Genomic DNA, 24,829 nt, shown 5'->3' on the forward strand with positions numbered 1-24,829 from the left:
GAATATTGATAAAAATAACTAAATAAAACTTCTCAATTTTATTTTTTATAAATTTAAACAAGTATATGAGAAATTCTTCAGCGTAAATCACACGATATTACATTTGTCGACACGTTTCGAACCAACCAGTGTGGTTCATCGTCAGGACAAGTTGAAGAATCAGGTTTAGGTTGCATGTTAAATAGTCCGAGCAGAACCTCCAACGACTATATTTGACTAGACAACGACTAAATTGACCAGCTAACGGCTATATTTGACTCGGAAACGGCTAGTAAGACAGGACCAAGGGAAAAGAGAGCATCTAATTAAAAATTAAAATAAGTTAAAGTTACAGAATTAAAATAATTGTTAAATCAAATAGTTAGTTATACTAGTATTAAATTAAAAGGGGTTTTTTTCCATAAAAGGTATTAATTATTCCAAATTTATAAAGAGAAAATACGATTGTTAGAATTGTTATATAAAAATTAATATAAGTTTAATCTAATAAGAATTTAAATTTAAATTTTATTTAATTGTTTATTTATTTATTAATTAGTTAAAAAAAAAAAAAAACCTCTGGTTTGAATTGTTATATGTAATTTAATTTGAACTTTTATTATAATTTAATTTAATTGTTTATTAAAAAAAAAAATTTAAAATCCTCTTCTTGGAATTGTTATATGTAAATTAACTTAAGTTTAATATAATAAGAAAATATATTTTAATTTTTTTTATTAATTTTTTTTTAAATAAAAAATAAATAAAAATATCATTATCATTTTAATTTAAACTTAAATATCAAAGTAATTATTATATTTTTTTATTAAGTTAAAAGACTAATAGCTTAAACTAAATGTTATATGAATATCTTATATTATATAAACAAACCCTCAAAGACGAACAAAGAACCATGGTAAAAGAGAGAAGGTTAAAGGATAACAAATAAGAAAACCAGAATAAGCTGCAAAAAGAGGGAAGAACACGACTAGGAAGCGAGGGTCGGGATCCAGCAACTACTTATCTTCCAACCGTCCTCCCTATTGAGGTTGCTCGGCCTTTTTTCAATTGAATATTCAAGCCCATTATAGATCGATTTCTCAAAACGGGTGTAAATAGACTTTATTGAAGAGAGCCGAGGAGAGAGAAGAAAGACTATGTATTGAGATCCATTGATGCCAAACCATAATGCCATCATTTTACCTTTGGAAATGCATTGGGTTTCGACACAATAATAGATCATTTGATTCTCTGGGCTACAATAGTTCTGCGAATAAAAAATGGCAACAACTTACAGATTAGAAGAAATAGCAGAACAACATGCCTTTCTCTAGGAAGGTCCATATTATCATTCAACAATCAATGGATATTAGGAAGGAAGATGTAAAAAGTGAGAAGCTCTTCACACTTGGATCCGAGCTACAACGAATGAAGTCAGTCATAGACCTTTGTAAGGTGGAGGAATTAGACACATGTTTATCCAAGGTGGGGCAGCCAGAATGGAAGAAACTCAGTTGGGATCTCAAGCCATCCATGCTTTCATTAATACAACCCAAACTCTGGGAGCATCCTTGGGAAGAGGTCCTGCTCACAGTTTCTTCTTGTCTCAACAATATCATAGCTTTAACATCGCTACTACTCGCTTACAATAATGATATCATGAGAGAGATATTGCAGTTGATAGTAGAAGCCCTTCAGAAGTTGAACAACATCATTCCTCATACTTTTCGAAAGCGACACAAAATTTTAGAACTCATGGAAGAGTTTAGCTTGGGCACATTCATGCTAAAGATAGAATGTGAGGACTTAATCTTTCAGGTGCTCCAGAACTTTTACACTAGTGTTACATTAGCTCATCCAAAATTGTCAAAAAAAGCATGTAGAATATTATTTCATTGTTTTTAGAAGGAGATGTTGACATTTGCAAGATACTAAGATCCAAATTATTGATCATTTGGAGAAAGGAACTAATTGTATCACCAATTGCCTGTGATTTAGTTGAAAAGTTGGTCATGCAAAACATAAAGTTTCTCAGAAGAGTGTTGACTAGGAAGGAGTGGAAAGGGATTGAAGGAGGAAGCAAGAATAAAGAAAATAAAACCTGTAGCAAGAATGAAATAAGAAGGAGAGGACTATGCTTTATCTGAAAGGGATCTTGGGCACTTAACCATTCATGTCCAGGTGAAAGGAAGGAGGCAACAAGGACAGGAAAAAGAAGAGATTCCTCTAGACCATGAGGATTCATTTGAAGTATCTGAGCAGTCAAGTACAGATGGTGAGAAAGAACACAATGTTATTCAGAGAAACTTGCAGGACAAACTAATGATAATCAATCAGGTTGACAAAATACATGAGGAAAGGAAGGAGGTAAATCTTCCTAACAATGTGGTAGCCTCTTGTAGAACTAGGTATATCCATGAAGAATATGAGCAAGAAAGTATAAATAAGAGTCCACCTGTGCATCCATGTTTGAAAACTAGAGAGAATGGACAACAAATTACCACCAAAGGTGGAGAAAGCCAAGCAGAAGACATTCAAGGAGACTTAAATTAGGAACAAGTAATGGGAAACTAGCATGCTAAGCATGATCATGAAAGATAGCATGACAGAAATAATGTGCAGGATGAACCATTCCTAGAGATCTAGTTAAAGGCTCAAGTTGAAGTGGTGGTTGTAGGGCATCCGATGCAGACATGTACAAAGATATTTAACATGGCACCAAAATCAATAGTAGAGGAATTTCAAGGAAAGATCGCACATTTCAAGACATATCTTATGATGTTAAAGTAGTGAGTCTAGACAACTCAAGACACTATCTTACAGGAGAACAAAAAAATTGAGGAGCTCATAGGGGTATGTGCTAAGTCAGCAGCCAAATTATCTAATGTAGAAGAATGTTTCAAGTCCCTCACTAGGCAGCACAAGGAATACAATTGGGAGTTTTAGAGCAACTCTCTGTAGGAATACATAGATAAGGCTTGCAGCACTACCAACCTGCCTTTATACATTGGGGATAGCAAAGTAGAGTTCTACAAATGGATCATGTTTGGTGATTGGGTAGAGAAGCATGAGTTGAGCATTAGGCAACATTAGCATGGTAGACTTATTCCATGCATGGGCATTCATGCATTATATCCTTCCCATGAGATGGATTGGTGAGAGATTATGAGTTCGAACCCTATTGATGGGATACTCTTAGCCAAGTGCACATTGCAGTTTGGGCCCTTAAGCATGGGCAGTGATGGAGGGATGAGATGGTATCATAACCCACGAGTACCAAGACTTAGGTGGCATTTGGATCTAGGAGAATCCATTGGGGGCAGGATTGATCGGATGATTGTTTGGGATCGAGGTGTTGAAGGATCTATTCAAGATCAATAGTTGAATTTAAGGTTTTGGTTATAATGATATCAGTTGGAAATCCACTTTACTTTATTTCAAGTGGATTTTAATGGTCCTGGGTTGGTATAGGCTATCCAATAAATAATCCGCGGTAGTAATCTCCACTATTGACTTTAAAAAATGTTATACTTATAATATTGAATTAAAAAAAACATTTATAGTAGCATGTAATATTCCCTTTTTCTGGATATGGTCAAAATGGATGGAATCCGCCCATGGTATCTACTGTCGATTTTCCCATGGTATTTTACTTCATTTTTCGAGGGAAAATAATAAATAAAGTTTATAGAGAGTCCATCAATCCTATTAAAGGGGATAAGAGCTAGGCATTGGGATCATTCAGAGTTTCTCTATCTTATTGTGTTTTGTTCAAAACTTGGTGTGGCAAGTTCTAAGTTGATCCCAGGACGAAAACACCGTGGTGACATTTGTGTGATGGATCCATTCAAGATTCACAAGTGGGCTTCAATGTCTTGTTTTTCTTATGTTGCGCAGCCATGCGTGTCATCAGTAGGGGTTCCAATCTTATTGTATGGGCATGTGTTATTTTCTTCAGCTAATAATATAAATAAAGGGTTCTATTTCTAGATCCCATCTGTGTTCTTGTTCTTGTTGAAGGCTTACTTTAATAAGAACACTAAAGTGTGCTAGATCCGCTAAAATTTCTAACATTTGGGATCTTACACAACACCACTTTTTATTTTTATTTTGGGTTTGATATTACAATTTTTGTTAACAACATTATGGATTTTTAAAGTCATGATTGTAAAACATTATAATTGCAACCTCCGAAAAAAAGGATGATATTGAAAATTTCACTTTTTTAAATGTTAGTAAAAATGACTAAATGCAACTTCTCAAAAAGAAAACTTTGAATACATTTGAGCAAGTTAATAACCATGTTTAAACCTATGATAAATAATTTAATTATATACAAATTGTTTTACATTATATATTATAACTAACATAATGATTGATTATTTGATGTGGGAATATCTTTGTTGCTCAAATTTCGTTTCCCCTCTATGCCAAAAAAAAGATAATTTTTTATTCAAAATATCTCAAAATACCTCTCTTTTACTTACCATATTTAAAAAAATGTCCACTATTAAATCAATTACATTTATAATATATAATTATTGTAATTATTTTTATGATAAAAACATTTTTCTATACCAAAAATCAATATCATATTGATTAAAAAATTAACCCATATCAACGTACAAACTCTAATATACTATGACTTTTATAAGAATAAGAATAGTTAAAAATAAATAAAAAAGTACTTTCTATTAACATGATATTTGATTGTTGAATTGAGGCTTTTGTGATTCATATCAAATTTATGAGAGAATTCTTCAACCAAAATCACATCATATTTTATTTATCAACATGTTTCAAACCCACAAATTAATTCAATTTTATTTCTTATATCAAAATAAAAATTAAAAAATAATTCAATTAATTAAAAAATATTAACCACGAACACATATTTAATTAATTTTAATATAATTTTCTAATTTCCACTATGGATATTAATATTTTCTTAAATATAAAAAATACTTGATAAAATATATTTCAGTCAAAGGTAGTTGTTAGTGGTCGTTTTATCTGGGCCTACGCATCCCCACTTTTTCTTTAGTTTGCAAAAGTCCTCTACTTCGACATATGTATTTGCGACTTTAAGTTGATCGTTTTGTTTGCCAGCCCCAAAGTCATTTAGAAAAAATCGTCCTTTGAATTAAAAAATAAAAATAGAGAGCCAAAGTCAAAGGAAAAAAATAAAAAAACTGCGAGAGAAGTTAGGTGGCATATACTTGTCGGCAAGCGGTACTCAATGAAATCAAAGCAAAAGAAAAAGGAAAGTTGTTTCTTTGAAGTAAAATCAAAAGAAGCCAAATGGAATCGTCTTTCCCAGGCAAGAGACGAAACGTGTGATGTGGGGCCGTGTCTGTGGCTAAACCAATCATTAAATGCAGTTACCTACCAAGAAACTTCCCATACATCTCCGGCTACCGCTTTGTTTCCGACTAAAACTCTGCAGGCAAACACCGAGATCTACAGACACAGAGCGTGCCAAAGGCCTGCAAATATAACTTGGAAGCAACTGGTAGCCACTCTGCACTAGTTGAGTTCAGCTACACGAAAATATTATACTCAGGTGATTGATTGCGCATTCCCAATCTTGTATTATTATTATTCTGCATTCCATGGCATCTTCCTCCACATCATGGGCGTCGACCTCCGCCTCCACTTCCACAGCGGACGACAATAACTGCTACCAGTATGATGTGTTCCTCAATCACAGAGGCCCTGATGTTAAGAAAACGTTTGTCAGCCATCTTTACAATCGCCTCACGGATCATCGATTGCGAGTCTTCCTGGACAGGGAAGAAATCAGGAAGGGAGAAGAGTTAACTAATGAGATAGACGGTGCTATTAGAGCTGCCTCCGTGCATTTAGCTATTTTCTCACCCAATTATTGCGAATAACCCTGGTGTCTTAACAAGCTGCTGCTCATGCTGGAGATGAAACAGAAGGAGCAGTCAACAATGTCAAGCCGTCGGAACTTCGGTGGACGGAGGGAGAAAAAGGAGAGTATGCTTAAGCCCTGCGCTCGCTCCAGAATAAAACAACAGTCGATTCTCAACCACGACACGATGCCAACACTATCAGAAAATGGAAGGATGCTTTCCATGTTGTTGCAGGAATAAGTGGTTTCGAGTTGGACGAGGTGCCTTATAATGGGTAAGGACTCAACTTTCTCTGTGTTTTTTTTTTTTTTTCATTTGTCTGATTCATAGGTATAACATACTTCACCTAGTTTTGTCTTACGAGTAAGTTTATTCTCTATATTATTCAGTGACGAGGGGATGCTGCTGACCGCTGTTGTGGAACGAGTACTGGAAATAGTTCCAAAACCACCCCTGTATGTCTCCAAATATCCGACTGGATTACATGACAAAATTAAAGATTTTGAGGAAAGAGTGTTATTGCAGCAGCACCAAAATGGGGATGCTATGCTTGTAGGAATTGTGGGACTTGGAGGCGTTGGAAAAACGACCCTCGCCAAAGAGTTCTTTAACCGTGAGAGAACAAAGTACCCTCGTTCCAGTTTTTTATGTGATGTTAGAGAAAAGGCCTCCAGAGGATCCTTAGAGTCGTTGCAGATACAACTTATAAAGGACTTGAGTCAAGTCGATGTCAAAATAAACAACACCAACGAAGGTATCTCTATTCTTAAACAGCATCTCTCACATTGTCATGCTCTTATCATTGTAGATGATGCTGATCATATCGATCAGCTGGATGTTTGTTTTACTTTGTGGGTTTTCCTAATTACTTTAAACCCTAACCAAGATCTACTCCTTTGTAAGAAATTAAAATTAATGCACAACGGAACTTACTTTCCATCTTCAAAGGCTCCTAGTCTTGACCTGAATTATTGGCTCCTGAATCCTTCCAAGAACTTGCAATCCTTTTCTCTGGCTATCATAAATGACAGAGTATCTAGTCTTCAATGGAGCAGACAATTTTTCTGAGTTAATTGCAAGCCTTGGAGACTCAGCCCTTTTATAGCAGTGCAAAACCCGAATCCTAGGGCAGCCGAAATTTAGCTGAAACAAGTCTGTCAAGAAATCTGAAATTTCGGATTTCATCAGATTTTGAAATCGGGAACTTTCCAGAAAAACTGAAATCAATCAGAATAGATTCTGATTTCCTTATTCAGCTCAAATTTATTACTGCTATTATTTTAATCAACTATAATCGGTCCATTAACAATTATAATTGTTTAACATTATTCTATATGTATTTGTATCCAAATCCTTATTTAAATACGTATAATGCCATGACTTAATTAATCACATTATTTGGCATATTTTAATCATTACATAAATGTAATCTTGCTGACAGTATTTGATATCATAATCATAATGCACGTATGTCCAACTTAATTATTGTAATTAGACGTCTCTAAATCCAACAATCTCCCACATGGACAAGTGCAACCTTTTGATTATATATCCTTAACTTTATTGCATGCAACTTTTCCGTCTTTACTTATCGTATTTCTTAAACAATTCCGTCCATCAATTATGCTAACAAAGGACTTAAGCGACATTTGTCACATTTATTCGCAACTAAACTGACATAAATCACGTTGCCAACATAACTGAATGACATGAATCTGATTTGGACATATAGTTTAGAAATTACACGCAAGTGTGATTAGACGTGCCTATTTCTAATTGAGTCACCTTTACTTTACTGTATGAGGCCAAAAATTTAAACTTTAAAGAAAGAAATAATGAAACTGAAACTGAATGCAACTTGTATATATCATCAAAATTGTTTACAATTGCATTACATAGAACATCAAAAACAGAACTTAAAACATATTCAGACTCCCACATTTTCTAATTATCCTAAACAGATATTACACCCATACAAGCAACATGTTGGTGAAACTTCTTGGGTGGTAATCCTTTAGTAAGAGGATCCGCAATCATGGAGTCTGTACCTATGTGTTTTATACATAATTCATTATTCTGCACTCTCTCTTTTACAACCAAAAACTTAATGTCAATGTACTTCGACTTTGACGAACTTCGGTTGTTGGTTGTGTATAACACTGCTGAATTGTTGTCACATAATAATTTGAGTGGTTTCTGAATAGAATCCACAATTTTCAGACTTGTGACGAAGTTCTTCAGCCATACGCCATGATTAGATGCTTCAAAACATGCAACAAATTCAGCTGCCATAGTGGAGGAGGCTACCAATGACTGTTTAGCGCTCTTCCATGACACAGCACCACCTGCCATCATAAAGATGTATCCTGATGTTGACTTCATGCTGTCGACACATCCTCCAAAATCAGAATCGGTATATCCAATGACCTTGAGCTGTTCCGATCTCCGATACGTGAGCATATAGTCCCTTGTTCTCTTTAGGTATCTCAACACTCGCTTGGCTGCCTTCCAGTGTTCCATACCTGGGTTACTCAAATATCTCCCTAGCATTCCGGTAATGAACGCAATATCCGGACGCGTGCATACTTGTGCATACATGATGCTACCCACGGCTGAGGCATAGGAAATATCTTTCATGAGGTTTTTATCTAAGTCAGTTTGGGGACATTGTTTCAGACTAAACTTATCTCCTTTTGATATAGGGGTATCTCCTGGTTTGCTGTTTTGCATGCCAAATCTTGTTAGAATCTTATCGATATAGTTCCTCTGGGATAACCTCAGAATACCTTGAGATCTATCTCTAAGTATTTCAATCCCTAGAACAAATGATGCATCACCAAGATCTTTCATTTCAAAGTTCTTAAATAAAAAAATTCTTAGTTTGATGCAACATGTCCTTATCGTTACTGACAAGCAATATGTCATCTACATATAAAACCAAGAAAATAAATTTACTCCCACAGAACTTAAGGTATATACATTCATCTACTATGTTAGACTCAAAACCAAATGAGCTAATAACTTGGTGAAACTTATAATACCATTGTCGAGATGCTTGTTTTAGCCCATAGATAGATTTCTTAAGTCTGCAAACCATAGACCCTGCATCGCCTGATACAAAGTTTTCTGGCTACTTCATATAGATCGTTTCATCAATGTCACCATTGAGAAACACCGTCTTTACATCCATCTGATGAAGTTCTAAATCATAATGTGCTACAAGCGCCAATATAATCCTTAAAGAGTCTTTCGATGAAACTGGAGAGAAAGTCTCTGTATAATCAATGCCTTCTTTCTGTGTGAAACCTTTCGCAACAAGACGTGCCTTGTATTTTTCAACATTGCCTTTAGAATCCCGTTTAGTTTTAAATATCCATTTGCAACCAACGGGTTTCTTGTCTTTAGGCAACGGAACGATATCCCAAACGTCATTGTCATACATAGATTTCATCTCTTCATTCATGAAATTTATCCACATTTGAGAGTTAGAGCTTTCCACAGCTTGTTTGATATTAACAGGATCATTTTCAAACATGCCAATGTCAAACTCATGTTCTTGAAGATATGCATAATCCTTTGATTGTGTAGATCTTTTCTCTCTAGTAGATCTCCTAATTGGCACAGGCTTTAGATTTTCTTGAGGTTCATTTACAACTTGATCTTCAACAGGAGGAAGAACATCATTACCAACTTCTGAATCTCCCACAAGCCCTAGGCCATCAACATTTGTCATGTCAATGTGAGGTTTTGGGTTGGGTTCAGGTCCATTTGTGTTCTCTATTCCATGTTGAGTTTCTAACTGAGTTGTTTGGGATGATGAAGTTTGCACATTGTCAAAAGATGTATTTCTAAACGCAATCAGAATTTGAACAAAACTAGGACTTTAGTCCATAGTCTCATTCGCATTCGTCTCTTCTTCTTCAAAAATACTATCTTTTGTCATATCTCCCCCACAAACTCATTATCCTCAAAAAATTTTGCACTTCCTGACTCGAAAACTGTATGTTCTGTTGGATTATAGAATTTGAACCCCCTAGATCGTTCAGAATAGCCTATAAAGTAACAACTAATGGTTCTTTCGTCCAGTTTCTTTTCGCTTGGCTTATAAGGCCTAGCTTCACATGGACATCCCCAAACTCTCAAATGATTCAAGCTAGGCTTGCACCCAACCCATAACTCGTAAGGGGTCTTGTTAGCTGCTTTAGTAGGCACTCTATTAAGTATGTATGCTGCAGTCTTTAAGGCTTCTCCCCACAAATTCTCAGGTAGAGTTGTACGAGCAATCATACTTCTCACCATGTCTTTAAGGGTGCGATTTCGTCGCTCAGCAACACCATTCATTGCAGGCGAACCTGGCAACGTATACTGAGGCACAATTCCGCATTCCTCTAAGTATTTTGCAAAGGGACCTTGACGCTGTTCTCCTGATCCATCATAACGACCGTAGTATTCACCACCACGATCAGAACGAATGGACTTTATACGTTTGTTAAGTTGTAACTCAACTTCCATTTTGAACTTTATGAACACGTCTAATGCTTCCGCCTTTTCTTTTATTAAGTAAATATGACCATATCTTGAATAATCATCTATGAATGTGATAAAGTAACGGTCACCATTTCTTGTAGCCTTTGGAAAAGGACCACAGATATCTGTATGAATCAATTCTAAGACATCATTACACCTTTTTGCATCATACTTACGTTTATTAGTTTGTTTTCCCTTTATACAATTTACACAATCACTTAAGTTTGTAAAATCTAAAGGTTGGAGAATATCATTAGACACAAGACGTTCTATCCTTTTCATAGAGATATGTCCTAATCGCTTGTGCCATAATGTTGCAGATTTCTCGCAAGTTAATTTACGTTTTCTATTATCTATATGCAATGCCTCTGAATGTGAAGTGTCTATATTTAGAAAATAAAGATTATCATAGGAAGACAGGATACCAGAAGCAAGAAGCTTAGAATCTTGACACAAACTGAAATTTCCATTACCAAATGAACATACATAACCAATTTTGTCCAAATAAGATACATAAATTAGGTTCCTTCTGAAAGATGGAACCACTAAAGCATCAAAACTTAAATAAAATCCTGTCTTACATAATAATCTAAATTTTCCTATGCTTTCCACTTCTACTTTGTTGCCATTTCCTACGTAAACGTAGCGCTCTGCCTCACTTGGCTTGCGATGGCTTAGGCAAACCTGCATCGACATACTGATGTTAATCGTTGCACCTGAATCTATCCACCAAGTATATCTAGATACAGAACTTAAATTAACTTCAGAACAAACTAAAGCAAGAGACATACCTTTCTTTGCCAACCATGCATGATAGTTGGTGCAAAATTTCTTTGTATGTCCTGGCGCTTTGCAGAAAAAACAGTTCTTTTCTTCTGCTTTCGCAGAAGTATCTTCCTTCTTGCTTTTCTGCGCGGCATTGTTTGCAGCTACCTTGGTAGGTCCCTTTTCCTTGGCAGTAAACTTGCGCTTCTTGCCTTTACCCTTAGGATTAGATGTTACTACATGAGCACTTTCTCCCTTAGTCATTTTCTGTCTCTCTTCCTCCTGCACCAACTGAGCCTCAAACTCAGGTAATGTCCACGTCTCTTTTTGACAATTATAAGTCATCTTGAATTGACTAAAGTTAGACGGGAGAGACAGAAAAATGAACTCAATGAGAACCTCATCAGAGATGTCATAATTATGCCCTTTCAAGGCACGTTGCAGTCTTGTCATCTCAATAACATGCTCTCTAACCCCTTCTTTTCCCTTGTATTTTATTGTTGCCAACTTCACAAAGAGTGTACTAACATCAGTCTTTTTACTCTTTGCGAATTTTTCTTCAAGGGCCTTAAGGTATTCAATAGCACCTGTCTCTGTATCAGGTATGATGCCTCGAAAAGTCTCATGGATCGTTTGCTTTATCACCATTATGCACATGCGATCTGAATGCTCCCATCTAGCAATATCAGCCTTCTCTTGAGGAGTTACCTCACTCTCTTTATTAGGCTTGGGGCGATCAAATCTCAGTGCTGTGTCCAATTGCATGATCCCTAAGACTAATTTCAGCTTTTCCTCCCACTGTTTGAAATTGTTCCCCATGAGGGGCTTAATCTGACTTAGACTTGACATTATGTTTGGATCTGAAAAATTCAAGAACAAGGAAATAATTTAGATACGATGCGTCACGATTTGATCCTTAATCATAATTCTAAAATCTATCTAAAGGCATGTGTAAAACTATTTGCTCCATTAAAACTTTAGCCAAAACACCATTCAGTAATGAAACACCTTTGGGTGCAATCATTACCTTCAGGCACTTTGGTGTAGTGAATAAAGTACAAACATGTCAATCTACCTTTGGGTCAGACTAACATATCCATGAACTAACGACCAGGCCAGTCAACGGGGGGAGGAGGATCACATACGGATCGCTTATGTTCCAAGCTCCCGATGCTTTTCTAGACATCGCTAGTCCATGTGTGTTGCAACTTATTTTTATACACTACCCTTATGCACCAAACAACTTAGCAGGCACCAACCCTCCTTTGGGAAAGCTAACACCCACGTCCATTGCCAGCACGATATTTCAACTTGTTGTGAGTCATCCTTGCAATCGTCTTACAGAGAGCGGTTCGTTTGCGAACATCAATGCTTGACTCATGCGAAAACAACACATGTATACTAAACGTCTTTAGTTAGATTCCAAAATTATGTCTAAAACCTAATCTAGGACGTACCTATAGAATCTACTCGTCCTATATAGAATACAGTATCTTATAACACTTTTAAATTTAATATGTCAACTATATTCATCAAAATAATTATTAGGTTTTAGTAAAACTTTAGCAGTTTCTACAATGATTACCTTTTAGAAATGCTTCAATAATTTATTTAGAGAATACTAAATAATTTATTTAGAGAATACTAAATAATTTTATGGTTGCCATGATTAGCATCATTGTGATAGAAACCGAATTTAGTATTATATCAATAATTAACGTTAATACAAATTTTATGCCATAATTAGCATTATTGTGATCAATTTAGAATTCAGTATTATACCCTTTAATTGGTGTTAATACCAATTTTAAATAATATCTAAATCCTAATAATTAGCCTAAATATACAACGTTTTGTTTTCAGTAATTGAAAAATGCGTAGTCAAACTATCAGACTATTCCAGTGGATTGAAAAATAGATAACAACTTATGCCGATTTTTTTTTTTTTTTTTTAACGATGACTATAACTTCTTGTATATTCAGGTTAATGGAAGATCTCACAATTACAGCGCCATATAATTACTTATTACAGTACTTTATGTTCATTAACTAAAAAATAGAGAAATTTAAACTTGACGATCAACCGATTGTGAATTCGGATCATCGGCATGCTCAGCCTCAAAGCCAAGTAGTACAAACTTTCTCCAAAAACAATAGAGACTACCTCGCCCTTAGGTCCATCAGACCGGGTCAGATCTCGAATTGAGGAAAAAACAGAAATTTTAAGGATCGAAAAATATGACGAGAGAGACAGTTCTTACATAAGGGTGCTCTGATACCAATTGTTTGTTTTACTTTGTGGGTTTTCCTAATTACTTTAAACCCTAACCAAGATCTACTCCTTTGTAAGAAATTAAAATTAATGCACAACGGAACTTACTTTCCATCTTCAAAGGCTCCTGGTCTTGACTTGAGTTATTGGCTCCTGAATCCTTCCAAGAACTTGCAATCCTTTTCTCTGGCTATCCTAAATGACAGAGTATCTAGTCTTCAATGGAGCAGACAATTTTTCTGAGTTAATTGCAAGCCTTGGAGACTCAGCCCTTTTATAGCAGTGCAAAACCCCAATCCTAGGGCAGCTGAAATTTAGCTGAAACAAGTCTGTTAAGAAATCTGAAATTTCGGATTTCATCAGATTTTGAAATCGGGAACTTTCCAGAAAAACTGAAATCAATCAGAATAGATTCTTATTTCCTTATTCAGCTCAAATTTATTACTGCTATTATTTTAATCAACTATAATCGGTCCATTAACAATTATAATTGTTTAACATTATTCTATATGTATTTGTATCCAAATCCTTATTTAAATACGTATAATGCCATGACTTAATTAATCACATTATTTGGCATATTTTAATCATTACATAAATGTAATCTTGCTAACAGTATTTGATATCATAATCATAATGCACGTATGTCCAACTTAATTATTGTAATTAGACGTCTCTAAATCCAACTATTGGGCGATTTAGTTGTCTGCTAAATCCCTGTCATTTAATTTATCAATCCGGGGAATCGTAAACTTAGAAGCAAACCAATATATATGGGACCTTAGATGAAACAGGTGTAAGAAGTTTGTTTAGAATGGAAATGCATATTACAAATCTAAACTATCAGATCTATTCTATGAAAGCATAAAAATAATGTTTGATCAATGGAATTATTCTACTTTAGAAGATAGAGAAGAGTCTCTTGTTCAAGAGTCCTAGTTGTCCTTCTACCATCTTTCTATAATAACATTGCCAAACACCTAAGAAAGCAGGAAAGAAAACATGTAAATGAAAGCAAGTAAATATTGTTTCCAATTCAATTCTTAGCTTATGGAGAAGAGTCTCCTAACTTAGGAGGACTTGATCTCTAGATACTGAAAGGGAATCAATGTTCACATAAATGTAATCTAGGAAAGAATATGGAAAAGTAAATCTTATTTCAATTTAATCTAGCTCATGAAGAAGGGACTCCTAACTTAGGAGGTCCTGGTTTTCCTTCTCACATCAAAACTAGCTATTGAAAGGAGATCAACCTTCACACAACAAAACATGGCCACAACATGAATTCATACTAAAATTATCTATAAGTATTTACAAGAAAGAAATAAGATGAACATCATAATTGAAGTTAGTATATTCACAACATTACTTTACAACAAAGTGCACTTATCTTAGTATGGGGATCCTTCCATTCCTCAATGAGCACACATGAACAATTATCACACCTTAAGAATCAAACAACACTCATAACTCATGATTTGGAGAAAATGGTATTATTCATGTTGAATGAACATAAATCTAATGCTAATGAATAACTGATAATTGTTCTCTCCCTCCTCTCCTTCATTACATGATTTGGAGGATGCTCCTCTTATTTATACATGAATTAGGGATATCTACTCAATAAATGTAGATCCCTTAAATATCTACTAGACCCACACTTGTCTCAACTTATCCCTAAATACTAGAAACAAATCCCATGACACATCAAAATCTCCATGATCTTCCTCCTTGGAATATGGTCCACCCCTTGAGTTGAAATTCGAATTTGATCTTGGGAGGCCACATAGGGGTGCCTTGGAAGCTTCCAAATGATCTACACTTGTCATCAAACTCAAGCCACTTTTAGGTATAAGCAAATACATGTTATTTCTCTAACTTTTAATCATAAATTCACTCTAAATACATGAAATTAATAACTTTGGAAAATGAGAATATAAACTCATATGGTAATAGAAATATAGGGTGATGTAATGATAATATGGTGAAATGAGATGACAAAATGAGGATAAAAGGTGAAAATGGAGTGAAAATTAAGGTTAATTTGGAGGCCCAACATACTCCCCAACTTAAGTTATTGCATGTCCTCATGCAATCTATTGCATTGATCTTGATTTGATCTTTTGAATTGTCTTGCTTTTACATGAACTCTGGCTGATGTCGATTTTTTTAACTTTCACATAACTTCACAATTTTGTTCTTTTTTGCAAAGTCTTCTCTCTTAAAAACATTTGCTTGCAACATATTATTTTGGTTGGTTCTTGTGTGACAACCAAAATTTGTTTAGTATTGATTCTTGTATAACAATACTTTCATTATTTTTGTGTTGCATCAAAAGACTTTGAAAACATTTAATCGAGTGCAACATATTAGTTTGGTTGGTTCTTGTGTAACAACCGAAATTTACTTAGTATTGGTTCTTGTGTAACAATACTTTCATTGTTTTTGTGTTGCATCAAAAGTCTTTGAAAACATGTAATCAACCTTTCTTTCTTTGATCATTATTTGCAAAACATGTAACATTTGAATCATAATGCAATAGTAGTTGTTTGGAAAAAGTATGTTGGTTAGAAAAAGTATGTTGGGTAGGATGATATGTGTAGAAAGGATATATATGACATATGGAAGGTGATAATGGAATATGGATGTGAATATGAACATGGTGAAACATTTTCCAAAAATTATAATTTTAGTATTAAAGGAATTGTATGATAAAAAGCTATGAAAGAACATACCTTTACTTACCTGAGTGGACAAGCTGTGTATATGTAGAAATGTATAGCTCCTGCTGTTGAATCATGGAATGAAGTATACAAGAATGTGATCTGTGTCTTGGTTGCATATATGATGGATGAAGTCGAGAATGTAGATCCTTTATTACTGCTACTGAAACTGTTCCAAAGTAATCTTCTCCTGAGTCACATAGTCTTCACCTCGTCCCATATCGTGGCACAATTCTTTCCATGTGAATGAATGTCTCGATGTCGAACATGGAAAGAAGTCATTGGATTACCGACCATTGATGAATGTCGTTAACCAATGCGAGGCAAACTCACCATTAATGTCAATGAGTGCCAAGGTACCCAAGTACATCTTGCGAAGTGCGAATGAATGAGCTGATGTCGAGCCACTTGCAAGATCCAACAAACAAGAGACATTAATGTATTCCCATTGTTCGTTGGCGAGAAGACTTGCCATTAGGGCATGCAAGCCTCAAGGTACTAATAGTGACTCTAGTCTTTATCCCAGATAAGGTGCTGAGGTCGATGGGTCAAGACTTGTTGAAAGGTGGGCCTTAAGGAATCCCACATCAGTCAACGCGAGTTCGTACAAATGATTGGTAGGACTATAGATACAAGATGTTATGGTCAAACAGTTTTTATGGCAAGGAAATCAAGGCAATGTAGAGATATGGATGGTTTATTCATGAGGGAAAAAGATGAACTGAATGGAGGTAAAAATGTATGCGACTCAGAAAAGTAGACATGTATGAAGTCATGATGGCGAATGTAAAGGGAAATGAGGTGAATATTTATTAACTAAAGAAGCATGGATGCAATGAAGATACTGGCATCTAAAAGGCTTGCAAGTGATGGATATGATGACACTTTCCCCCTTGGCTTATCCGAAAGCATGTCCTCATGCTTGAAATGGGGTCTTTAAAAAGACACTGTTTGCGTGTGCTCATTTGTTTATCTTCCTCGAACCTGCAAAAACTTAGTACTTTTTCTGCAATGAAATGTAAGTTTATCATAATAGAGAGGTGATCAATCTCTCTATTTATGAAATTTACAAAAAGAAACTGAGAATTGGTACTAATGAAACAAATTCTTGAAAGAAAAACCAAAAGAATATTTACCTGTCTCAAAACTAGTGCCTCATTTTACCTGTTATGTCTTGTCAGCAATTTCTTCAATCTTGAACTGTTTCAAACTATTTTTAAAGCTTTCTCATTGTGTAGATCTCGCCAAGACCTTTCCAACGACGCTTGAATCGTCGAAATCCGATGTCGTATGAGAAAGTTGTGCTTATTTGAAATTTGGGTGAAACAGTGAGGTTTGTCATAAGGTTTCTCAGTTGCAGGATTGCGCCCTTGGTCTATTCAACAAATTCTTAAAAACGTGACTGTATAAACAAGCAAATTTCTCTCGGCCTCAATTCTTTCATCATTTTTGCAAAAATAAAGACTGCGGACAACGTTATGAGCCTAGAGGGCTATTCACATGCGCTCGGCCTCATATTCTTACTGCTCATAACAAATAGCAAATTTTTTTTTTTTTTTAAAAACGCAGTCTATTAAACCCTCGGCCTCAAGGCACAAACAATGCAAAGTCAATTTTTTTAACTAGGATTTGCAGTCAAGTCAACATGTTTACAGACAATCCTACACATTTCAATGGCACAAACATATGAATATATAGGCGCACAGTGAAACATGAACGCGTTTGACTCGTTTTGACATGCACTCTACAACATTCCTCTGTTCCTTTTTACAATCCTCACGGCATATCTTAATGCGCATCTGTTACAGCTCATCATATATACAACAGCTCTCGGCAATTTGATTTAACATATTCAAAACACATATGAGCATACTCTGTGTTTTAATGCATTCTCTGTTCTGTGCAACCATATATCCGTGTGCGTATATCTGAGCAAACATATATGACAAACGTTCCATGACCTCGGCGTTTTCTGGTGACTGCCACTATGATCTATGCACAGCCAAACATTTGCACTTATGCCGACGACTGAAACTTAGCGCGCAGGCCGACAAAGGGTAAATACAACGAGTGCAACTGGCGGTTTCAACAAGCAACGGATATCACAATCCCTATTGCACTCGGCGTTCAACAAATTCCGCATTATATGCATTAAATCACTAGACTCTGCCACCGTGTTATGCATGCACATTAATCTTTTAAATGCCGGCGATTTTACCATAAATTCACACCATAATCTACGCATTACTATCTGGTCAATTCATTCATACACGCAGTAGACTTGGGGTTATCCCGGATTTAGTGCTTACCTGATCCTTTGTGGTTGCGTGGGATGCAAACAACGCTTCAATCCCTCCTTCTCCGGTCTTTCGAACTGGTGTCAAGGCAACCAAGACCCGTGGGTTAATGGAAACTCATCCTATCTACAGTTCTGAGCGGATTTAACTCAGTCTCTCACCTTATCTGCTTTCAACACTCAGCTCTTTTGCTCATACGACTCAGATTTCTCTTTAAAAAAACTCTCTCAACACACTCTCTTCCCTCTTTGCTACGTCTCGGCTTCACACAACTCTCTGAGCTCTTTGGCAATGAAGAATGTGGTTTGAATCAATGCCGGGAGGGTTTCTTATGACCGTTTTTCACTGTACCCGGCACTTCATTACTTGGTAGCTGCGTTTTCATGGCTGTCCTTCCGCCGCTTCATTACCCAATGTTTAAACGCTGCCTTACCACCGTGTCCTCCTCGTACCTGTGTGTTGTCCATCGTGGCACTCATGGCTGATCATTCCTTGTAGCGTTGCACTTGTTGTTGATGCTGGCCGTCGTCGTGCATTCTCATTGCACTGACCTCTGCATAGAATATGTCATTACGTGGCTGTTGCATGACTGTATGGTTATTATCATATGGTTGTGTGATAATACGCCAAACATTTGTTATGATATACGTTGAAGGTTATGGTTAAATCGTTATATCATTTGAATGTTATACCATTTGCCATGACCATCATACCATATCATTACTCCTTACCATCGTGTTGTATGCTTACGGCTTCACTTTATTGCTTTGTTTGCTCATCATAACCCGCGGCCTTATATACCATGTTATATGCCCTTGTCTATTGAATAATGCGCATTAAGTTATAAGCATTAGGTTATAATATATATCCTCTAACTTTTTATTGCATGCGCAATAATGTTATACCATATTCGTTGATATATATATGTGTGCATACCGTGTTTGTTTTGCAATGGTATTAGGTTATGCACAAAATTTGAGCGCTCATATAATTATAATGTATGAACCTTAGCGCTCATATAACCTTTGATATATATGCTTAATACTTTGATATTCTTTTAGCGCATTTCTTTATAACATAACTTTATAATTTTAAAATGACCATTGGGGTCATATTTAAAATTATAATCATTCTAATGCTCTGAGTTCATGTGCAGGTGAAAAGAGTGGTCCCAGTTTGATTCTTTTGCTTTTAAGGAAAATACCTAGGGAAAATTATATGAGATGAAATGAAATGGAATATGAATAGGGAATGTAGGGTATATATACTGGGAATGAATATCAATGAATATTTGCAGATACTAACTTTATTCATTTTGTGGAATGCATTTTCTTGGGCCTCTTTAGGTTTTGATGTTCTCGGCTTTTTATTATTTGATCCTACGTTCATGGTTTTTTTTTTATTATATATAATTAAAAACGTTGTGTTGTGTTTTTTTATGTTTGGTTTTTAATTATATATATTATTCAATGTTTTATTTCCTACGTTGGTTTGAATGAATTGGTTTTTTTTTTTTTAATATATATGATTTTTTTGTTTTGTTTATATTTTTTTAATTTATTTTTAATGTTTTGCAATTTTTTTATGGTTTGTTTTTTTATTTTTTATTTTTTTAATGTTTTGTTTTTATGTTTCATCAAAAATCATTTATTTAATAAATAAATTGGAGATCATTTTTTTACAATCAATAGCAATTTTAGATCTCCTAATTATTTATCTAGATTTATGATTTTTATTGTAAAATTTCAAGGCTAACTTGTTCAATTTCCTTTTCTGATCTTCCAGGTCGCAACAAGGCACAGGAGGAGAGCATACTTATTCAAACTGAAAATATAATCCTACCTACTCTATGCTAATTGAAGATTACAAACTATTACGTGTAATTAAATTTCCAGTGTAACCATTCACGCAATAGTAGTAAAAATATATTCATTTTCAATTTCGCAATTTTAAAATGAAAATATACAAGGATGATCGAATCTAGTTTTTGTGAATATGATCTAATGAAATAAAAACAAAATCGATCTAACCTTGTACTTGTTTGAAACCATCGAAACCACTTGTCGATAAGGCTTTCATAGGCGTGATTTCCATTCTCATTCAGATCATGCTGCAACTTCTCTTCGTCCTCCTCATTCTCCTGTTCAAACAATGGTTCATCGTCAGATATACAGGATGATTCTTCAAATGTTAATTCATTGTTTTCTTCTAGAGGAGTAGTTAAGCTTTTGGCTGCTGTCAAGATCTCTTCTTCGCAAGAAGAGGAGATCCTAACATTTGCTAGGATCTGAGCGAGTTGTTCCAAACTTATACTCATCGTTTTTCCATATATACATATGGATCTTTATTGTGTTTTTGTTTTTTTTTTTAATGGGGGGGTTTTTGATTTGCGTTCTATTTCTATGTTTTCTATATGATAATAAACTTAAATGAAAATTCCTAAATGCAATTAACCCTAAATGATCCTAAATAAAAATTCTTCCTAAACAATCTTCTTAACTAGCTTACATCTAAGTTTGCTTTCCCCGGCAACGGCGCCAAAATGTTGGGCGATTTAGTTGTCTGCTAAATCCCTGTCATTTAATTTATCAATCCGGGGAATCGTAAACTTAGAAGCAAACCAATATATATGGGACCTTAGATGAAACAGGTGTAAGAAGTTTGTTTAGAATGGAAATGCATATTACAAATCTAAACTATCAGATCTATTCTATGAAAGCATAAAAATAATGTTTGATCAATGGAATTATTCTACTTTAGAAGATAGAGAAGAGTCTCTTGTTCAAGAGTCCTGGTTGTCCTTCTACCATCTTTCTATAATAACATTGCCAAACACCTAAGAAAGCAGGAAAGAAAGCATGTAAATGAAAGCAAGTAAATATTGTTTCCAATTCAATTCTTAGCTTATGGAGAAGAGTCTCCTAACTTAGGAGGACTTGATCTCTAGATACTGAAAGGGAATCAATGTTCACATAAATGTAATCTAGGAAAGCATATGGAAAAGTAAATCTTATTTCAATTTAATCTAGCTCATGAAGAAGGGACTCCTAACTTAGGAGGTCCTGGTTTTCCTTCTCACATCAAAACTAGCTATTGAAAGGAGATCAACCTTCACACAACAAAACATGGCCACAACATGAATTCATACTAAAATTATCTATAAGTATTTACAAGAAAGAAATAAGATGAACATCATAATTGAAGTTAGTATATTCACAACATTACTTTACAACAAAGTGCACTTATCTTAGTATGGGGATCCTTCCATTCCTCAATGAGCACACATGAACAATTATCACACCTTAAGAATCAAACAACACTCATAACTCATGATTTGGAGAAAATGGTATTATTCATGTTGAATGAACATAAATCTAATGCTAATGAATAACTGATAATTGTTCTCTCCCTCCTCTCCTTCATTACATGATTTGGAGGATGCTCCTCTTATTTATACATGAATTAGGGATATCTACTCAATAAATGTAGATCCCTTAAATATCTACTAGACCCACACTTGTCTCAACTTATCCCTAAATACTAGAAACAAATCCCATGACACATCAAAATCTCCATGATCTTCCTCCTTGGAATATGGTCCACCCCTTGAGTTGAAATTCGAATTTGATCTTGGGAGGCCACATAGGGGTGCCTTGGAAGCTTCCAAATGATCTACACTTGTCATCAAACTCAAGCCACTTTTAGGTATAAGCAAATACATGTTATTTCTCTAACTTTTAATCATAAATTCACTCTAAATACATGAAATTAATAACTTTGGAAAATGAGAATATAAACTCATATGGTAATAGAAATATAGGGTGATGTAATGATAATATGGTGAAATGAGATGACAAAATGAGGATAAAAGGTGAAAATGGAGTGAAAATTAAGGTTAATTTGGAGGCCCAACACCAACACTGGATGCATTGCTTCTAGCGAAGGATGTCCTTAATTGCAGTAGATTAATTTTAGTAACATCCCGTGATAAGAGCATGTTTACAAATTGGGGTGTTGAAGATGGATTCATTTACAAGCTTGAAGGCCTCAATCCACAACACTCCATGGAGCTTTTCTGCTCGCATGCATTCCGACAACCTCATGCTGTTGCAGGATTTGAACAAGTGGTTTATGATTTTTTGGATGCTTGCAAGGGGTTGCCATTATCTCTTAAAGTCATGGGGTCGCTGCTTTATCGCAAAAATCTTGAGTATTGGAAAGCGCAGTTGCGCAAGTTTTCCAAAATACTGCCGGATGATATACAAGAGACATTGAAAATTAGCTACGACAGTCTGGATGAAGAGGAGAAGCAAATATTCTTAGATATTGCCTGTCTCTTCATAGGACGAAGAAAGGACACAGCCATTAGGATATGGGATGGATTCGGGTGGGAAGGATCGCTGGCTCTTCAGAATTTACAGAACAAGTACCTCGTGGAGGTCAAGGTGGAGCGTTGAAAAGAGGAGACATACTCAATAGAGGAGGCAGAATACATAAGAATGCATGACTACCTTAGAGATTTGGGCAGAGATCTGGCGAGCAAAGAACCTTTGCGTCGGATTCGGTTCGAAGCCAGAAGCTTTTGGTGCCAGTCATCAGTAAGTTTTTGACCGACTTTTAAAATAGTGTTGTGATCTGTCAAATTTTGAATTCTTAAACTTTGCATTGTGCAAGGATGTCAATATTGTTTCTAATATTTTCCACATAACCATTTAGGTGGGAGAAATCAAAACTTTTCCAGAATGCGATCATCTAGTAACTGACCTGAGGTTGCAGCTGCTTGACTTTAAGCATTTTTTTAGTGTGGAAGGCATATGTGTTGGGTCGTCACTGCAACTAATATATTTTTACTCTTCGTACTATCCGTACTCTTCCTTAGCTTCAAAGATTTCAAAAAGGAATTTATTAGCTTTAGATATAAGGGGATGCAATCTGAAAACACTGTGGCACCTTGAATCTCAGGTAGGTGGTCATGTAACTTATTGACAGGGTTGTTTCTATTTTTACTGTTTTCATATACCACAATGCATATGGTTGACATAGGTGGGTGGGGAATTGCAGGTACCTCTGAACCTGAGACACTTGCAAGTCGAGTCTTTTATGATGTCCAAGATTTCAAAGTCCATAGGGCAGCTGAAACACTTAGAAAAGATTGTCCTCTCGGGTCAAGCAGCGAATTCTCAACTGCCATTGAAAACTTTGCCAGATGGGTTCTGTCATCTGCCGTCCTTGAAATACTTGGTATTATGGCACTGTGAATTGAGGTCGCTGCCAGATTCTTTTGGGAATTTAACCGACCTACAACATCTAGAGTTGATTCACTTCAATGAATTGAAGAAGCTCCCAGATTCTTTTGGGAATTTAACCGACCTACAACATCTAAAGTTGGTTAACTGCAATGAATTGAAGAAGCTTCCGGATTCCTTTGGGAATTTACTCAAGCTTCGGCATATTAGATTGAGTTGTTGTCAAAATTTGGAGACGCTCCCAAATTCCTTTGGGAAGTTAACCAAGCTCCAGCATATTGACTTGTCTCGTTGCGGAAAATTGCAGATGCTACCAAGTTCCTTTGGGAAGTTAACCAAGCTCCAGCATATTGACTTGTCTCGTTGCGGAAAATTGCAGATGCTACCAAGTTCCTTTGGGAATGTAGTCAAGCTCCAGCATATTAACTTGTGTCAGTGTGGAAAATTGCAGATGCTGCCAAGTTCCTTTGGGATTTTAATCAAGCTCCAGTATATTGACTTGTCTGGGTGTGGAAATTTGCAGATGCTGCCAAGTTCCTTTGGGAATTTAATCAAGCTCCAGCATATTGACTTGTCTCGGTGTGGAAATTTGCAGATGCTACCAAATACCTTTGGGAATCTAATCAAGCTCCAGCATATTAACTTGCGTCAGTGTGGAAAATTGCAGATGCTGCCAAGTTCCTTTGGGAATTTAATCAAGCTCCAGTATATTGTCTTGTCTGGTTGCAAAAAAATGCAGATGCTGCCAAGTTCATTTGGGAATTTAACCATGCTCCAGCATATTAACTTGATAGGCTGCTCGGAACTGCGGATGCTCCCAAATTCTTTCGGGAATTTAACCAAGCTCCAGCATATTGACTTGTCTCACTGCTCAGTGTTGTCTACGCCCCCAAATTCTTTCGAAAATTTTATACAACTAAAATATCTGCGTTTGAGCGGTTGCAAGCAGTTGACCATCTCGATGTAAACCCTGGAAAAGATCAGCACACTTGAAGATCTGTCTCTTTCAGGAGGCTTCTCTCTTTCAGCTCGTGTGAATATTGAAGCAGTGCCTCCCCAACTTGCATATTCACGGTTCTTGCAAAGATTGTGTTTGGACTTTGAGTTTATAGAATTGCCAAGTGCTATCGGAAATCTAAGTAAT

The 24,829-nt window shown here is 35.6% G+C and overlaps 1 protein-coding gene across 1 annotated transcript; it reads left to right on the top strand.

Moving 5' to 3' along the window:
• The first annotated feature begins 5,591 nt into the window (after positions 1-5,591).
• LOC149212325 (disease resistance protein Roq1-like) lies at positions 5,592-22,896 on the top strand. The gene is made up of 5 exons (XM_089388634.1): positions 5,592-5,834; positions 5,919-5,979; positions 6,090-6,129; positions 6,245-6,609; positions 22,553-22,896. Exons 1-5 carry the CDS (start codon positions 5,592-5,594, stop codon positions 22,894-22,896), a joined length of 1,053 nt encoding a protein of 350 aa, XP_089244760.1.
• Positions 22,897-24,829: the final 1,933 nt, after the last annotated feature.

The sequence above is a fragment of the Pinus tabuliformis genome, chromosome 1_1 (genome assembly GCF_031772625.1).
Source record: "Pinus tabuliformis cultivar Carrire ecotype Pingquan chromosome 1_1, CPIR1, whole genome shotgun sequence".
Taxonomy (NCBI): Eukaryota; Viridiplantae; Streptophyta; class Pinopsida; order Pinales; family Pinaceae; genus Pinus; species Pinus tabuliformis.